The sequence below is a fragment of the Erithacus rubecula genome, assembly GCF_903797595.1.
Source record: "Erithacus rubecula genome assembly, chromosome: 8".
NCBI classification, from domain to species: domain Eukaryota; kingdom Metazoa; phylum Chordata; class Aves; order Passeriformes; family Muscicapidae; genus Erithacus; species Erithacus rubecula.
In genome coordinates, this window is record NC_136659.1 from 19350760 (window position 1) to 19367032 (window position 16273).

The 16273-nt window shown below is 35.2% G+C and overlaps 1 protein-coding gene across 5 annotated transcripts in view; it reads left to right on the forward strand.

Moving 5' to 3' along the window:
- Window positions 1–204: 204 nt before the first annotated feature.
- The window catches only part of TTC21B (tetratricopeptide repeat domain 21B), a 34619-nt gene continuing 18550 nt past the window's right edge, over window positions 205–16273 (forward strand). For 3 of the 5 annotated variants that reach the window (XR_013774839.1, XM_079310644.1, XM_079310645.1), the window contains exons 1-16: window positions 205–344; window positions 474–603; window positions 1570–1680; window positions 2096–2262; window positions 4449–4571; window positions 6014–6171; window positions 6585–6669; window positions 8028–8126; window positions 8706–8898; window positions 9848–9945; window positions 10441–10641; window positions 12394–12523; window positions 12952–13109; window positions 14009–14233; window positions 14812–15050; window positions 15356–15428. Coding sequence is in view for 4 of the 5 variants with exons in the window: in XM_079310644.1 (XP_079166770.1) it covers window positions 264–344; window positions 474–603; window positions 1570–1680; window positions 2096–2262; window positions 4449–4571; window positions 6014–6171; window positions 6585–6669; window positions 8028–8126; window positions 8706–8898; window positions 9848–9945; window positions 10441–10641; window positions 12394–12523; window positions 12952–13109; window positions 14009–14233; window positions 14812–15050; window positions 15356–15428 (2271 nt within the window). In the remaining variant the exon portion in view is untranslated. Of the gene's footprint in view, window positions 345–473; window positions 604–1569; window positions 1681–2060; window positions 2263–4448; window positions 4572–6013; window positions 6172–6584; window positions 6670–8027; window positions 8127–8705; window positions 8899–9847; window positions 9946–10440; window positions 10642–12393; window positions 12524–12951; window positions 13110–14008; window positions 14234–14811; window positions 15051–15355; window positions 15429–16273 lie in introns of those variants that run through there. The other 2 variants (XM_079310647.1, XM_079310646.1) reach the window with 2 other exon arrangements.

Here is a 16273-nt window from a genome sequence, read left to right on the forward strand (position 1 = left end):
TATGTCTTAAAGGGTTACCAGGAAAAGTATGTAAAAAGCCCCAACGTGTTTGTCATGCCTCAATCAGGTTTTAAATGAAGTTTCTCTCCAGCAAAGCAAGGCAATAGCACATTCCCGAGGCTCCGCTGCGGCCCGCCGGCAGGGGGCGCCACGGCGCCGGCAGCCGCCACCCGCTGCCTCGGGCTCGCCCCGCGGGCGCCGCCCCGCCGCCTTCCTGGAGGATTCCTTCCCGTGTCTCTCCCGCCTCCTTCCCGGCCGGGCCAATGGCACGGCGCTATCCTCACCCTTCCGGAGCCCCCCCGCAGTGGCGTTGGGTAGCGACGATGGACGCTGAGGTGCAGCAGGTGGGCGCCACCGGCGTCCCGCCCCGTTGGAGTGAGGGCCGGGGGCGGCCGGGGCGGTGGGCGCGGTGTCCCCGGGGCCGTCCCGGGGCGAAGCGTTGGCACCGCTGACCCGCGGCCGCTTCCCCGCAGGCGCTGCTCAATTACTACTGCCAGGAGGGGCTCTTCCAGCACGCCCGGGCCGCGGCGGACGAGGCGCTGGCGCGGCTGGGCGCGGACCCCGTGCTGCTGTTCTACCGGGCCTACGGCGCGCTGAGGGCAGGTAACGGGGCGGGGCCGCTCCTCCCCGATCGCTGCGCTTCCCTGCCTCGCCCCCGAAACTCTGCCCTGAGTCCGCCGCGCAGGGAAAGGCGGTGTTACCGGGTGTGAATGTATTCCGCGTTGAGTACATTACCGGTGTGTTACCATCTGCCACCGCTCCTCCCCAGTTTGAATGAGAGTGATCTAGACAGCATGGTACCAAAGTGAGAAAAACAACTATTTTTCTTTTTCATGGTTTCATGAACATGAGTCAGGTAAATGGGTTCCTTGGAGGGAATTTGAGCCCTGCCCAAACCCATATTGCATTGATCAGACAGTCACTGGTGTCTCCCGGCTAACTGCTCTTCCCTCCAAAGCAGCTGTGTTAATTTTGCTGTATCCTCTGTCTCAGGGAAACTGACAGCTAATACCTAGTGGGGAGATCTTTGTATAAATTATACTGTTCTGGGAAGTTTATTTAGCAACATGTATAGTCCAAGGATGTCAGAGATATTTACAAGTAACTCAACATGAGGGAAAGCTGAGGCAGGTCTAGCTGTGCTGGATTTGAGGGAGTGTGTCTGTTCCCAAACTCCCAGATATTTTTAATGTAAGAATCCTGTCATTTTTCAAGATATTGTCTATTTTGCTAATACTCAAAATATTCACACAAATAAGGCAAAAATCCTGGCTATATAAAGAAACAGGAGCAAAAAGAGCTGCTCAATGCCCTGTATAAAACAATAAATGTGATTTTAATCTTTTTGACAGTTGGCAGAATTAGTACATAATTCAAGTTCTTTGCATTGAAATGTTGTTTTCTTTCTGGTTGAAAGACTTGCACAAACAAGTGAAATTGCATATATGCATAATGAACAAAAGCATGGAAGGAAAAATAGAAGGGAAAATTTAAGTCATATCGATGTTTGATGATTATATTCTTTGTCTTGAAAAGTGTGATAGCTTATTCTGTTCTTTTTTTTACTAGGTGATGTTCAAGAAAGTATTCGACAGTTAGAGTCTATTAAAAACAAACAGGAGGTGTCACTTTGTACAATGATGGCTCTCATTTATGCCCATAAAAAGAGCCCTAATCCAGGTATGCCTATTAAGACAAGCTGTTTCATGTTTTAAGCAGCTCTGTGTGAAGGCCTGAGAGTGCATTTGACATAGGATCTATTACTGAATTGAATGATGCTTGCTAAGATTGTAAATAAAAATACCAAACCACAAAACTCTGAAGCGTAAGAGTGAATGTTGAAATAAATGTAAATAAATGTAAAATAAAACACACACACCCACACACAAAATCTGACTTATTGACCATGATAAAAAATCTTTGAAGGAAAAAAATTGAATGAACCTTCTTGTGCTTGTTGTTCACTCATGTCTGCTATTGGTACTTTTGAGCAGAATTGCAGCTTGAAATGTATTTAAAGCCATGCCAATAAGTGCTGCTCTTGTGTACTTTTTTGAGAGGCTGTCAATGATAACTCTGAACAAAACCTTTTCAGATAGAGATGCCATTCTGGAGTTGGATGCAAGGCTGAAGGAGCAGCGTAAAGCAGCAGGACAGCAGGCTCTCTACTATGCTGGCTTGTTTTTGTGGCATCTTGGTCGTGAGGACAAAGCCCGTGAATATGTTGATAGAATGATCAAAGTTTCTGGTGGTGGTAAAGAGGTAACTGCTTTTTACCTTTCTTTAATGTAAAGATTAATAGGACAATGCATACTGTGAAGCTAGACTTATGGCATTAATGGTGTTTGGAGGTTATCATGAACTATTTTGTGTTTTAGTGCTTTCCTTCTTAATTGTCATGAATTCGTTTGACGCAGCTGAGTAAATTCCCATAATGATTTTTTGGTTAACTAATGTTAATTTTCACTTAGTAAACAATAAATAATGGTTTAATAAATGAAAATAAATCAATAAATGGATTTTAAAGCCAGTGTTGCTACTTGATACCAAGTCTCATAATTCCTAGCAAAAACATGAACATGATAGCCTCACTAAAGGGAGACATCTGGATCTGAAGGCTCACACATACCTGGAGGATTTGGGATATAAATTTTCACCTGTTGTAAAGGCAAAATTTGCCTGATGTTTTACTTAAGTAAGTGTTGTATATGGCATTGTCTTTGACACTTATATACAGACATCACAGTTCATTAAAATCTTGAATCTCTAAAGAGGTTTCTGAAAACTTACTATGTTATATTTTTAAAGGAAAAAAAGGTATTTTAAAGGAGGTATCACCTTGAATTCAAGGAGAGAAGCATAAAAAATTTGGCTTAGTTTTTGTAGTTAAATATCTTTGAAGCAGAGCTGTTAATGTTGTGTGCATAATTGTACAGTAATACCAAACAAAAGTGTTCCACTGTGTGGTTCAGTACATTGTTCAATTTGTAATTTATAATTCTATGTTTGATCTATTACTTGAGTTAGAAATCTGCAACTGTTCTAAATGTTAGTTTCTGAAAGTATAATTTAAGTAATGGCTTAGCTTTCAGACTAACAATGATTATTAATTTAAACTGGTAGTTATTTTAAATAAGAACTAATTTACTGGCTAATTTATGCTAATGTACCAGTAACTTACATTAATGAAGAAATAATTAAGGACATCACAAAGCAATAATATGGTTGTTCTTAAAAAGACTGAGGATAGGTAATTTTGGTGAAATAGCAGTATTTATGACTTTGCTTATTCAAACAGTAGTAGTTTGGTTTTGTTTGTTTGTTTTTATTCTTAGGATATATTGTCTGGGTACATTGCTTAGTGTGAAATATTTCCAGCTGAAGTACTTAAAAATATTTGAAGTAATTAATTTATTTTTTTCAAACATATGCATAGAAAAGAAAAAGTACATTAGTATTTAAATACTTTTTTTTTAAGTTCACTTATGGTTAGCTCTTTTTCTAGTTTGGTAATATGAAATTATATTTAGTTGTTTACATCAGATTTTTTGTGAGGTGATTCAAAGTGTTTAAACTTGATGAAGTAGGATTTGTTTAATATGCACTTACTTTGATAAGATAGTTTATGTATTCCTTGTATAGAAGTACAGCACCTGCCTTTCTTTAAAAAAATGCTTGAGTCTATAAAGTTCAGCCAATTTCTATTGCATAACAAAATCATGACTCTGTTAGCAATTACAAAATATGGCTCTTCTACTAACCACTGAGTTTTAAATACAGGACTCATTTCTGTATGTTCTAAGAGAGTTAATGATATTTTATTTTTTTAATTTTTGTTTTGATGGCAGTTATAATTTGATTAAATAATTCAGCACTTCAAAATATATTTTATTTACTTAAGCTATAATTAATGTTTGGAACACATAAGAGAAATAAATTTCATTCATTACAAGTAGTAAGTTCTTCAAGGAAAAGACACATTTCATCTTTTAAAAGTTTGAGTGTTCTTTTAATAACACATTTGAGAAATATAATAATTTTTGCCTTTCACATACAAGAAAAAAAACCTCAAGTTTCTCACTCTTTTTCAGCACCAGTATGTTTCTTGGTGTCTCCTATAAACAAAATCTTAAGAAAATGTTGTTCTGAAATGTTTGAAAAAAATGTTCTGTCTAATGTGATTGTATCAGTGAGATTTTATTCTAACTGATGAGCATGTTAGACTTGTTTGGTGCCATCTTAATTCTGTAAGTAAATGTACTATTTGATTAATTTAACTCTGGAATAAATTGCTAAAGTGTTAGGTTATGTTATAGACTGGTTATGTCTCTAAAGTAGTTAAAATAGATACACAAAATCCTTTATTTAGGTTATTTCTACTTATTGTATCTGGTATAATTTTCTATTACCTAGTTACCAAAGAATTTCAATTTGTATTTTGTTAACAGGGCTTAATTTTGAAAGCATGGCTTGATCTCACCTGTGGGAAAGAAACTCACATTAAAAAAGCTCTGAAGTACTTTGATGAAGCACTGCAGGAAGGCAATGATGTTTTTGCACTGCTTGGTAAAGTAAGTTCACTTCATTATTTCACCTCTTCCTAAATTTTATTTTAGTCTTGTGAAGTAATCAGAGAGATGCAGGGAAGAGTAGTGCATAGTGAGCTTGTCCAAGGAACAATACAGCTCAGACCCTGCAAGTACTTTAGGGTTGTTTAGACACCAATGTGAAAAGAAAGGTATAGATTCAGTCAATCTCAACGTGTACTGTGGTTATGGTTTTTGTTATGCACACAAGAAAACCTTTCTATTCATATATTTATATGTGCAAAATGAGTTTCAAGTCACTTGAAAAGATAATAATGTGTGGTCTCTTCCTTTTCACATGGGACACCTATGCACTTTACAGAGTTGCTGTTGGCCAAGATGTAATAGCTAAACACTGTAGTGTGATTTTTAAAAAATATTGTTAACATTCTGTTGAAGTCGTCATTCGTCTGTTTTGTGAGTTCATTCGTGTTCATGCAATCATCAATGATTATTTTTCATTGAAGGAGTGGCATGTGTTGTTTTCTTTCCACATTTTTTGTTTCGGAGCATATTACTTATAATATGACAGATGTTACTCGTTAACATAACATGATTTTTTAAAATATTCTAAAGCTGAATGTAGAAAAAATTGTTCAATGAATATTAAAAGACTGCAGTTCAGGAGAGTGTGCACAATGGTATTTGGTTAGGTACATACTTGGCTGCACGTGGACCACTGAATTAGATTAAGAGTATATGTCAAATGTAGTTACTGTAATTGGGGTTTAGACAGACGTGAATCTCGGGCTTAAGAAAGTAACTCAGAGTCTTCTGTGTTTGCATCATTTCTGTCTTAAAAAGATGAAATTAAACATCACACATACAGTCACCTGGAGTATGGTAAGTAAATTCAACACATCAAAACAAAACAAGTTTTAAGTCTTAAATTTATTTCTACTTAAATTAATTTAAACCTGTGATTCCTGACTTCTGAAAGTTTGGTATTCCAAATACTGTAAATCTCATTACAGTTAGAAAATTGTTAATTCTGACGATAACAATAGTTACCTGCTGAATGTGGGTTTTTACATGGTAGGTACCTCAGAGCTTGAATAAATGTTTAATCAGTGGCTTGTGTTAAATACCACAAAATTGCAGGATACTTATTTGAAACTTAATACAACAATTTTACTCTTTAGCTATGTCTGTTTTTTTCTTGGTTGCAACTGACTAGTGAGTTGTAAATTCTGCAGTTGCCATTGTTGTAGAGCACTTACCACACACACCAGGCTTTACACATCATCCTTTGCTGTTTGGTTGTTGCAAATATGTCTAATTGTGGTTGATACTCAGGTAAAACTTACTTCAGGAAAGAGTTTTTTCTTTCTAGCTCTCTTTCCTGGTTTCCGTGTGAAAGAACTTCTGAATCTTCTCACCTGTGTGAGTGTACAAGTTGTTGATATGGCTTCTCTTCCTTCCATTAGGCACAGTATTTTGAGGTCCGACAGAATTATTCAGGAGCTCTAGAAATTGTGAACCAGATAATTGCAATCTTCCCAAACTTCATTCCTGCTTTCATAAAGAAAATGAAGCTACAACTTGCCTTGCAGGACTGGGAGCAGACAATTGAAACGGCACATAGGTTGAGTATGAAGTAGCACACCACTGAGTTATTTTCTTGCTGGATTTACACCCTAAGAACATTTTGAAACAAAAATAGATAGGTTCCCATTCATTGTTAATAAATCTGAATTAGTTGCATCAATTTTTTAAAAATAAATTTCAAGTAAATTAAGTTTTATTAGAACCCAGCCTTGCAATTCTGTGAGGATGCTACATTGATACATGAATATGTTTTGGATGGAAGAGGAGATAGGCATCAAATTCCTAGCTTTCTTGAGATAGGCATGAAATAAGAGCTGTGCTTTCAGTTGAGATCCATGATGTAAAATGGCTGTGAAAAACAAGTTATTCTTTTCCTGTTTTAGGATAAAATAGATGATTGACCAAGTGTTTGGTTTGGTTTCTTTACATTCACCTTTTGTTTGGCTTTAGACTATTGCAGAAAGATCCCCTCAATTTAGAAGCCATGAGAATGGAGGCCCTGCATCATCTCTGCAGGGAAGGAAATATATCTGAGGTGAGTCTTTTTATTAGCAGAATGTTGAGCACAACATCGTGCATGTGGCATCTAGTCCCTACCAAGGCTGTCTTCTTTATGTATTCTCTTCATATAGTTTGGTTGCTTCTGTGCTGCAGTAATCTGCAGGAGCTATATTCACCTATTCTGATTTGAGTGGCTACTCTGGCTTGTTGCTGAGGTATTTTCTGGATGCCAAGGAAAAAAAATAACCTCCATCTTTCCAGAGAATAGGTGTCAAACCAAACAGAAATCTGATTTGGACAGTTAACTGAATAATGATGATTTGAATCATCAAAGGGATCATTTTTGTTTAAATGCTCTTTTGATAAATTAATAAATTATTGTAAGCCTTCTATTGTTTTAAATATTTTATTAATTGAAATAAAGGAGATTATGAGGTCTTGTAGTGATAGATTTTTGGAAGCAGGCCATCGTTTCTATACCTGTGATTTGTTCACAATTTTTTGACAATTACTGTGGGGTTTTTTCAGCTCTAAGCATTCTGTGCTACTTTTCCTTCTACTCCCAAGATCCATTTTCTTGCACAGGGCTATATGCATGTATTTTGTATGTAAAACACTTGGCCATTTTTCAGGAAGTTCTAAAATAGTTAATTTAATTTGTTACCAAAAACTCTTTCTGTATTTTATCTTATCATGCAAAAATACTATGATAATTTAAGAGGAAAGATAGCAAAATAAAAAGTGTTTTCATTGTGTTGTAGGTGTTTCCAGGTTCTAGAAGAAAAGGTACTTATGTTGTTTAACACATTTTCAGTTATTGGAAAGAACTCAGTCATTAGCCTCCTTACAATCTAATTTAAATCTTATGCATAATCATGGGAAATATGGAGAAGTAAGAATTGCTGACTCCAGTGAAGCCATCCAGGAAGGAACCTTGCTGGACATGTAGAGTGTTAACTAAAGATTCAGGACTAAAATGTCTCATGTAACTAAGAGCCTTGTCTAGGGAAAAATTTCAAGGCCTGTTAGATTTACACATTTCATGTGCATCTAAAACCATATTAAAAAAACATTATTGTATGCCCAGAAAATCACCTTAGGTGTTTTGAGAAACTAATGTTAAAAGCATTTGGAAGTGCTTTGCTTTTGAGCATGCTTGTCTTACATCAGACTTAGGTCAAGCCTTTCACCTTTTTGAGCATGGATAAGGGACACATGGTCTGCTTTATTGTCACTTTACTATTCCAAAATATTGTCTAACTACTCACCCTGAAAACATCTGAATTTACATTTCAAAGTATTAGTGCATAGTAAAAATGTGAGTAGTTTATGGTGAAAACTGTTTGATTGTCCTATTTTTTAAATTCCTTTTTAATTCCTTTTTTCTCCAAGGCTTCAGCAAGACTGGGAGACCTGATTAAAGCACTGGATAGATTAGAACCACGTAATTCTGAGCTATTCTGTAAAATGGCTTTAGCTTTCAGTAGAACAGTGAGTATGCTTTTTTTTTTTTTTTTTTTCTTAAGCAGCATACAGCAATGTATATATTCTGGTTTAGGTCTGGTTTTTGGTACACAGATGTTAAATGTGTACTAAAAAGTATAAAATTGTGGACAATCAAAAAAGATTAACTCACGTAGCTTTGGTAACCACATTTTCCTAGTCTTACATTCAGCATGAATTATAATGTTTAAGCCATCTCATTCCAAAAATGCTTTTAAGTGAGAAGCAGTGAAAATACAGAAATGTTCACCAACCATCTCCTTACTGTATGAAACTGACAGGGTTAATCACATAACATTGAAAGTGAGGGTTTCTTTAATCTGTGTTTATGAAAAATTGCTGTAAGGAAGCACTCAAAGTGACTATTCATTATCATATGGTATTGTATGTTTATGTTTGAATCCATCCCACATAAATGTCAATGTTTTTATAGAATTACTACAGACTAATTTATTCTTACCTGAGGTATTGTTGTCTCTACTGATCTGGCTATATTCAGTGTGTTTGTCTGATTGAATCTGAAAACTGCAAAAAAGCTTAAGGCTTAAAAATTGTTCTCACCATTAGTGTGGCCGGAACCAGCTCATCCTTCAGCATACACAAACCTTAGTACAAAGAGCTTTTGATTTGGCACCTGATAATGCAGAATTTGCTACTGAACTTGGCTACCAAATGATTTTACAAGGGAAAGCGAAAGAAGCTCTAAAATGGTACAAGACTGCTATGACACTTGATGAAACAAGTGTTTCTGCACTAACTGGTAAGGTCTCACACTTCCTTTTGATTTTTACTAGACAATGTTTTTTGGTCAAATTTTTCTATTACTGGTGCTAAGAGAATCTTGAACTATTTAGAGCAGGAGCACTGAGTTGTTTTTCCAGATTCATTGTGTGCTTTCTTCTTGTGGCAACAGTACCTATTACTAAATATGTATTTTATGTCTTAAATATGTCTTCCTTATTGAAAAGCTACTCTTCCCTGTTCTAAATTAGAGCTCTCAAAGTAGTAGTAGACAAAGACATTTTGCAGTATTTTACTTACTTGATTATTTAATTTCTGTAGTGCCAAAGAAATAGAGAATTCTTAGGCACTATAAAAACAAGAAAATCAAGGGCATGATAGAACAAGCTATCCATGTTCCGATTTTGATTTTGTCCAAATTATATTGAAAACCATAGTCAAGTCAAAGCATCCTACTTTGGATGTAGATGTCACATCCAAAAGAACCCCACTTTTTAATAAGTCCCATTTGTGTCAAGAAAATGGAGTGTAAATTTTTAAAAGACATATTTGCCTGCCAGATTTTTCTCTTATTTTTTTCCTCCTTGACTGTGCCATGGCCTTAAACAGTATTAAAACTATAGATGACAAGAGTAGTTTGTGTGTGTGCTAGAGTTTGTTTTCCTTCTTGTACTTTTTCTGAATTTAGAAGCCAGACTTTATGGTGATTCTTCTTAGTCTATAACCAGTTGAAGATTTACCATTTCAAACTGCTTTATAGTATATTAATGTGTCAATCATGTATCATTTACCCTGGGTTTTTCTGAGTGTGTAAACTTTGCATTACCCTAAGTATTGGTCCATTCTTTCTTTTCTTGTACTGCTTTATGGAGAGGTTGAGGAGAGGAAAAGTTGTGGAAAAGAAAGCATGAAAAAGAAAGCTTGACCAGGAAGATGAATTGGCAATAAAGTATTTCCATGTGTTACAGGAATTATCCGTTGTCAGCTAATACAAGGGCAATTAGAAGATGCAGAGCAGCAGTTGGAGTTTCTTAATGAAATTCAGCAGTCCATTGGGAAATCTGGGGTAGGAGGATCTTTCTTTACTGAGATACTTTGATTACAATCTGAACTGCCTTCTAACTGTTACATGTTCTATATTTCAGTCACTTGAGTAGAGCATTCTTAATGGAGGACTGTTAAGTCTCAGTTTTTCTTTTTGTTGAAGTTAATGTTTTGCTTAACTTTGCAAACAGGCTGTTTGTTTGCAGAGGAAAAATATCACTTTCTAGTTATGTTTCTTCTCTGAAGGTAAGTTTGAAATGTCAGGGAGGGACAAACATTAATTATTTTCAGGATTTTGTGATCGCACAAATGTAAAAGTTCTTGCACAAATTGAAGGAATGAATTGGTAGAATAACTAGGTGTCCTTTACAACAAACTAAATGTCTTAGAGTATCCCTAAATATTAATAAGAAGCTGCTAACATTAATAGTTATGTAGTATTGTATGAGCAACTGATGAATGCATCTGGAATATGCAGAATCCTTGAGGTTTTGTGTTTATTTTTTCTTTTCTGTAGGAATTATCTTTCCTGCGTGCATTCCTAGCTATGAAAAAACATAAGAGTCAAGAAGAAGTTTTTGCTTTATTGAATGATGTTCTGGATACTCACTTTTCATCTTTGCATGGATTTCCTCTTGGTGTGGAATATTTTGAAAAACTAAACCCTGATTTTTTGCTAGAAATTATTAGAGAATATCTTAATTTTTGTCCAGCACAGGTAAGCACCTGTAGATTGCATCTGTCTGAGAATGGGAATTTTTCATTTTGAGAACAGTTAATCATGAAGTGAAAAAATAGAAAATTTTCCCTTTTAAAATGTGAATTTATGTGACATAAGAATATGTTTTGGGATATTACACCATTGTTTAGTCAAAGTAATGAAAAAAATAAGTACTTTGTGATGTGAGCAAGTGCCAGTAATGACATCTGAGCAAACTTTGGATATTTATTCAGTGCATTTTGTGTGTGCAGTTGCACTGTCTTAGGATCTCTTGGGAAGCTGTAATGATACTGTGAATAGAGCTATCTCATTATGAAACTAGAATATTCACACTGGCCACCTATTCATGAAACATTTTAATTGGCTTAGGACATCTTTTCAATATATATAAATTCTTTATTTTGGTTGGTAATAATCAGTGGAATGCTGCCTTTTTATATTATTGTTTATTCCAGTGAAACATCTCACTTGCTTACTTTTCTGAGTCTGAATTTGTGCACTCTAGTTTTGGCAACAAAGGAATGGCGAGATTAATAAATTGAATGGGGACCTGACATCTGTAAAGCAGAAGAAACAGTTAAAGTGTCTTTAAATAGTGTCTTCCTTAAATAGATTACTCTTCTGAAATAACTGGGAGCTGACTTTTGTTATCCTGTCATTATTTCTATTCTAATTATAGAACCTTCCATAAATATGTGTATGTAGAGTTTTAAAATCTTAACAGGAAAACAAGTAGCTTTCCATTGTTATGAACAGCTTCACTATCTATCAGAAAGTCTAAAATATCAGTAGCAGTGACATTTTCATATCATAGATTATAGGAAGTGTCATTCTGTGAGGTTATGCTCTTACCTGAAGATTTCCCTGGGATATGTTCCAGAAATACTGAACAGCAATGATGGTTTTTAATTTGCAATTAAAACTGCTTTTCTGAATTATTGTCCATAGGAAGATTTTTAGAAGAAAAGGTAGGCCTTTGCTGAAGTTTCCTGTATCTCTTCATTGCAAGAAGGACTGCAAAGGTGTTTGAAAGTGAGGAGTTAGCTCGGTGGTGGAGGCTTCCATTTTGGTTTTGGGTCCTGTAGAAATACTGTTTGTGAACAGCATGATGTTTAGGTTGCCTTTACCTTTTTTAGCGTATAAACCAGTTAGCAACTAGCTAAGATAGTAGAGGGAAATGAGTAATATTTCTGATAAAGAGCAGCTAAAATATGATGTATTGTACTAGCAGTTTGCATGAAAGCAGCTATTTTTCAGCTTCTGTTTTTAATTTGTCGCTCGCAGTATGGATATTTTCTTTGACATGGGATGAAGGTAGGCATGACAGCACTGGAGCCTTTTCTTCCAACCTTCTCATCATCCATTCCAACTTCGGCCTTCTTGAAATTTAATTAATGGTACTCCTGTGTTGGATGAGTTGGCCTGATAATTCAGAATGTGTAACCCCTGACTCTTCTGTGTATGTCAGGTCTGAAGTGTTTTGTCATCCTTCAAGTCTGAGGTTGTCTTGTGTTCCTGCATATGTTAAGAAGTTGGTCCATTAAATTTCAAACTTATTTTTACAGTTCTTCACAACAAGAGCTGCTTTGATTGAAGGAAATAACATGGCTTTGCTAAGGCTCGTTTGAGTTTAAAGTGAAACTCAGACTTAAAATGAAATCTAAATCTAAAACCTTTTGACTCAAATGCTGGGTTTTGTTAGGTTTTTGGGGTTCTTTTTGTACTACTTACTTGTTTGTTTGCTTCTAGCCTGCAAGTACTGGGCAGTCTCTTTCACCACTTCTCAAGCACTGTGCTTCAGTTCTTGAAACAGTTGTAAAAACTGTGCCTGGTCTTCAACAAGCTGTCTTTTTAATTGCAAAAGTGAAGTACTTGTCAGGTAATAGCTGTATGAATGGGTAGTTAGATGCTTTCTTGTTTTATTTAATATGAAAAATTGATTTCACACTTGTAAATAAATATTTTTTTGTTCATTGCAGAACACTGTGTTACAGTTAAGTGAAGAACATTTGCTCTTCCCTTTTTTGTCCTTTATATGAGAGTATCTTAATTGTACAGACATATAAATAGAGTATTTTTTATCTGTTTTTTTCCAAAGTGAATTTATTGAATGATTTACAGATGGAGCAATGGGAAAATAGCGTATCTTTGATCTGCTTTTGATTTTATGTCATAACGTTATAGTACTTTATATATGAGTTTATTCACTAGATGCTGACAATTGACAAATAAAAATGATATGTATATATTAACATCTGTATTTCATATCAACTGCTTTTTCACTTTCCCTTCCTTTCCCCACTATAGGGGATATTGAAGCAGCCCATAGTAATCTACATTACTGTCTAGAAAGGAACCCTTCTTATGCAGATGCACACTTACTGATGGCCCAGGTGTATTTGGCTCAGAACAATACCAAGCTATGTTCTCAGTCCTTGGAAACTTGTCTAAGCTATAATTTTGAGGTGAGTTGAATGAAAGAATGAAATAATTTTATTCAGTCAGTCATCTGAAGTTGTAAGGTTTTGTATATCATAATTTTCAACTGAACTTTTTGTAACTCTTCCACTTCAAATTGAATATTTAAATTTTTATATGAATATGGTATCTGAATATTTAACAAAGAAATGACCATTAGACAAAACTAGCACCTCACAAGTTGCATTTCATGGGTCTTATACATTACAGTATGGGATTTTTAACTTGTTGACATTAGTTGAATGTAGGATTAGCAGAAAGTTGGGAACACAATACACACAAATCACTCATTAGGTCTGAGTTCTGCCCAAGTGTCTTGAGACGGCTTAGCTGAAAACTATCATTTCTTTGTAAGTGTGTCTCATCTTGCTTTCTTCCCTCAAGTGATACAAGAAAGCTGAAGATTAATATCTACTTAGCTACTAATTAAGGTCCTTGCCATTTCAGAGAGGTATATTTCTCTTACAGACTTTTTGTTTCATGTGAAGTATGTTTTAGGATGGTGAAGATTGGCGTGCAGGACTTGTACCAAGTTATGGTTGTATTATGATTCTGTTAATTAAAATTCTGGTAAAATGTGCAGTGTGGGAGACACTCAGAATACCTTAAAATTCAGTTTAGTTTAAAATAAAGCAGCAATTATGTTGTTCTGTCCCGAAGTCTTGTCCCTTATAATAGTTTTTCTTTGTAATTAAAAACTTACTAAATTACTAATTTGCATACTCTGATAATTCTTATATTTTTGTAAGTAAATTTCTGAAATTGAATTTGTGTTTATTTGGAGGGAAAAAGAAACCAAAGTCAAAATCTGAAAAAGTCTTGCAAGGGATTTGAATACTTTACATCAAGTAAAATTTGGAAACTCTTTATCTTACATATTTTTTAGGTGAGAGAACATCCTGTGTATCACTTAATTAAGGCGCAAGCACAGAAGAAGCTGGGCGAAATACCAGAGGCTATTAAAACCTTACAGATGGCAAGAAATTTGCCTGGAATGAGAAAACCTATATCTTCCTCAAAAACAAAAGGAAAAAGTATTGAAATTGATACAAGTGATCGTGTGTCTGTGTTTCTGGAGTTGGTAGAAGCTCATCGTTTGAATGGAGAACTGGTAAGATGGCAAACCTGCTAAAATACAAACACACCTGAAAACAGTTCCCTCTTCCCAGTCCCATTTCTATTAGTTCAGAACAGAAAACCATCACTTCTTTTACCAAGAGGATTTGCAGGGCTGTAGATCTCTGTTTGTTGTCAGAATGCTATGAGCAGTAGTTTTGGATCATCATCCCAACTATTAGCTGTGTCTGGATAAGCAATACAACACTACATAAGTGTAAGAATATAACAAAAGCCATACAGTCTTGTGGTTTGGAGGCCAGCCCAAAGCAGCTCAAAAAGGACCTGTTGGAGCTAGGTGCTAAAGACATTCTCTAGTTGAAGTTTGAGCATGTACTTGGATATATGCAATGCAAATGTAATTTTCTGTACTAAAATTTTCTATAGTAGTCGAAATCACAGGAGTTTTTTTAAAAATCAAAAACACTATAGCAAAACAAGTGGATACTATGGTTTGTGGTTTTTGTGGGTTTTTTGCTTGGTTTGCATAATGCCCATAAATGCTTATGATGTCTATTTTTTGCTGTTCAATGACAGGAACTAAATTAATTGTATCATTTTTATTATTTGCAGCATGAAGCTGCTGTAGTCATCCAAGATGCCATTAGTGAATTTTCTGGAACACCTGAGGAACTAAGAGTTGTGATTGCAAATGCAGATCTGGCAATTGCTCAAGGAGATGTGAAACATGCCTTGACTATGCTCCACAATATTACACCTGAACAGCCTTACTTTGTCCAAGCTAAAGTCAAAATGGCCGATATTTATCTTCACTATAAGAAAGATAAGAAATTATATGCTGCCTGCTATAGGTAAAAGTTAGTGGTGTGCATAGACAGTTTTCTAGATGTTTACTGATAGGATGGTGAACTATTTTTTCTTTTTCTTGCAGTAAATGAGCAATATTTAGTGACATTAATTCATTTGAGTAAATGTGGTAATTTTTAAAGCTATAATTGAGAGTCTTATTTTGAAAAGATATTTTAGGGTTTTTTTGGTTTATTTTCAGAAATAGAAACTAAAATCTGCACAGGATAAAATTATTGTGCCCTTCTGTTGTTTAGATACCACTATTGACATATTAAATACTAAGCAAAGTTTTATCTTCTGTTTCCAGTGACCTAGTAGAAAAACTGCCAAGTGCTCATACTTTTCTTCTTCTTGGTGATGCATACATGAATATTCAAGAGGTGAGTGCTTGCTGGAGAAGAATAGAATATTTGAGTAGTTTATTTGCCTAGTTGAAACATTGTGGCATACTGACTCTTATTGATTGATGTTTGTCAAATATAAAGTGCTTTAGGATATAAAACAATAAATACTGACTGTTGAAAATGCATTTCTTCTAAAAGCTTACTTGGTGAAAGTCAAGGAGGAAATGTTTTCTAAAAGAACACTGCTTTGTAAGATTAACAGGCATCTAGAGTGTGAGCTAAATAGAAATCACAAAGAACCTGGAAATGTTAAGTATAATCTTCTGAAACTTAGAATAATTGTAGGTAACTTAGTTCTCATGCTGATGGCTTTACTTAAAGTTTTTAGTTGTATAGTTCGTATAAATTCTTTGCATCCTTTGCTTGCTTGATGATCTGGAAATGCTATTTAGTATTGGCAGAAGACAATATAGTCAAGTGAACATGGGAATTTGTAGGCTATACGTTTAAATTAATATATTAAAAAAATAGATTGAGTTAGGACATGCAACTGATAGTTCAGATTACTAGTTTGGACATCTGTAAATGATTCATGATTGTTTTCATATTAATATTTGTGTGTAATTTTCTCCTCAATGAAGAATTATCACACTAATACATGTGCCTCTTTGTTAACTAGTGAAGATAGTAGTAGAGAAATTGCAGTGAAACAAGAATGAAGTTTATTCAAACTCATTTGTTTGCCTAGTCTCTCCATTATTTGTTTTAGCATGAAAATGTTAATTTACATGGGCTTTACATTTCCTGCAGTTTTATAGTAACCATTCTTTTCTCTCAAGTATTGTAGCTTATGAATCAGTAGTGCTTAGTAGTCATTCCTG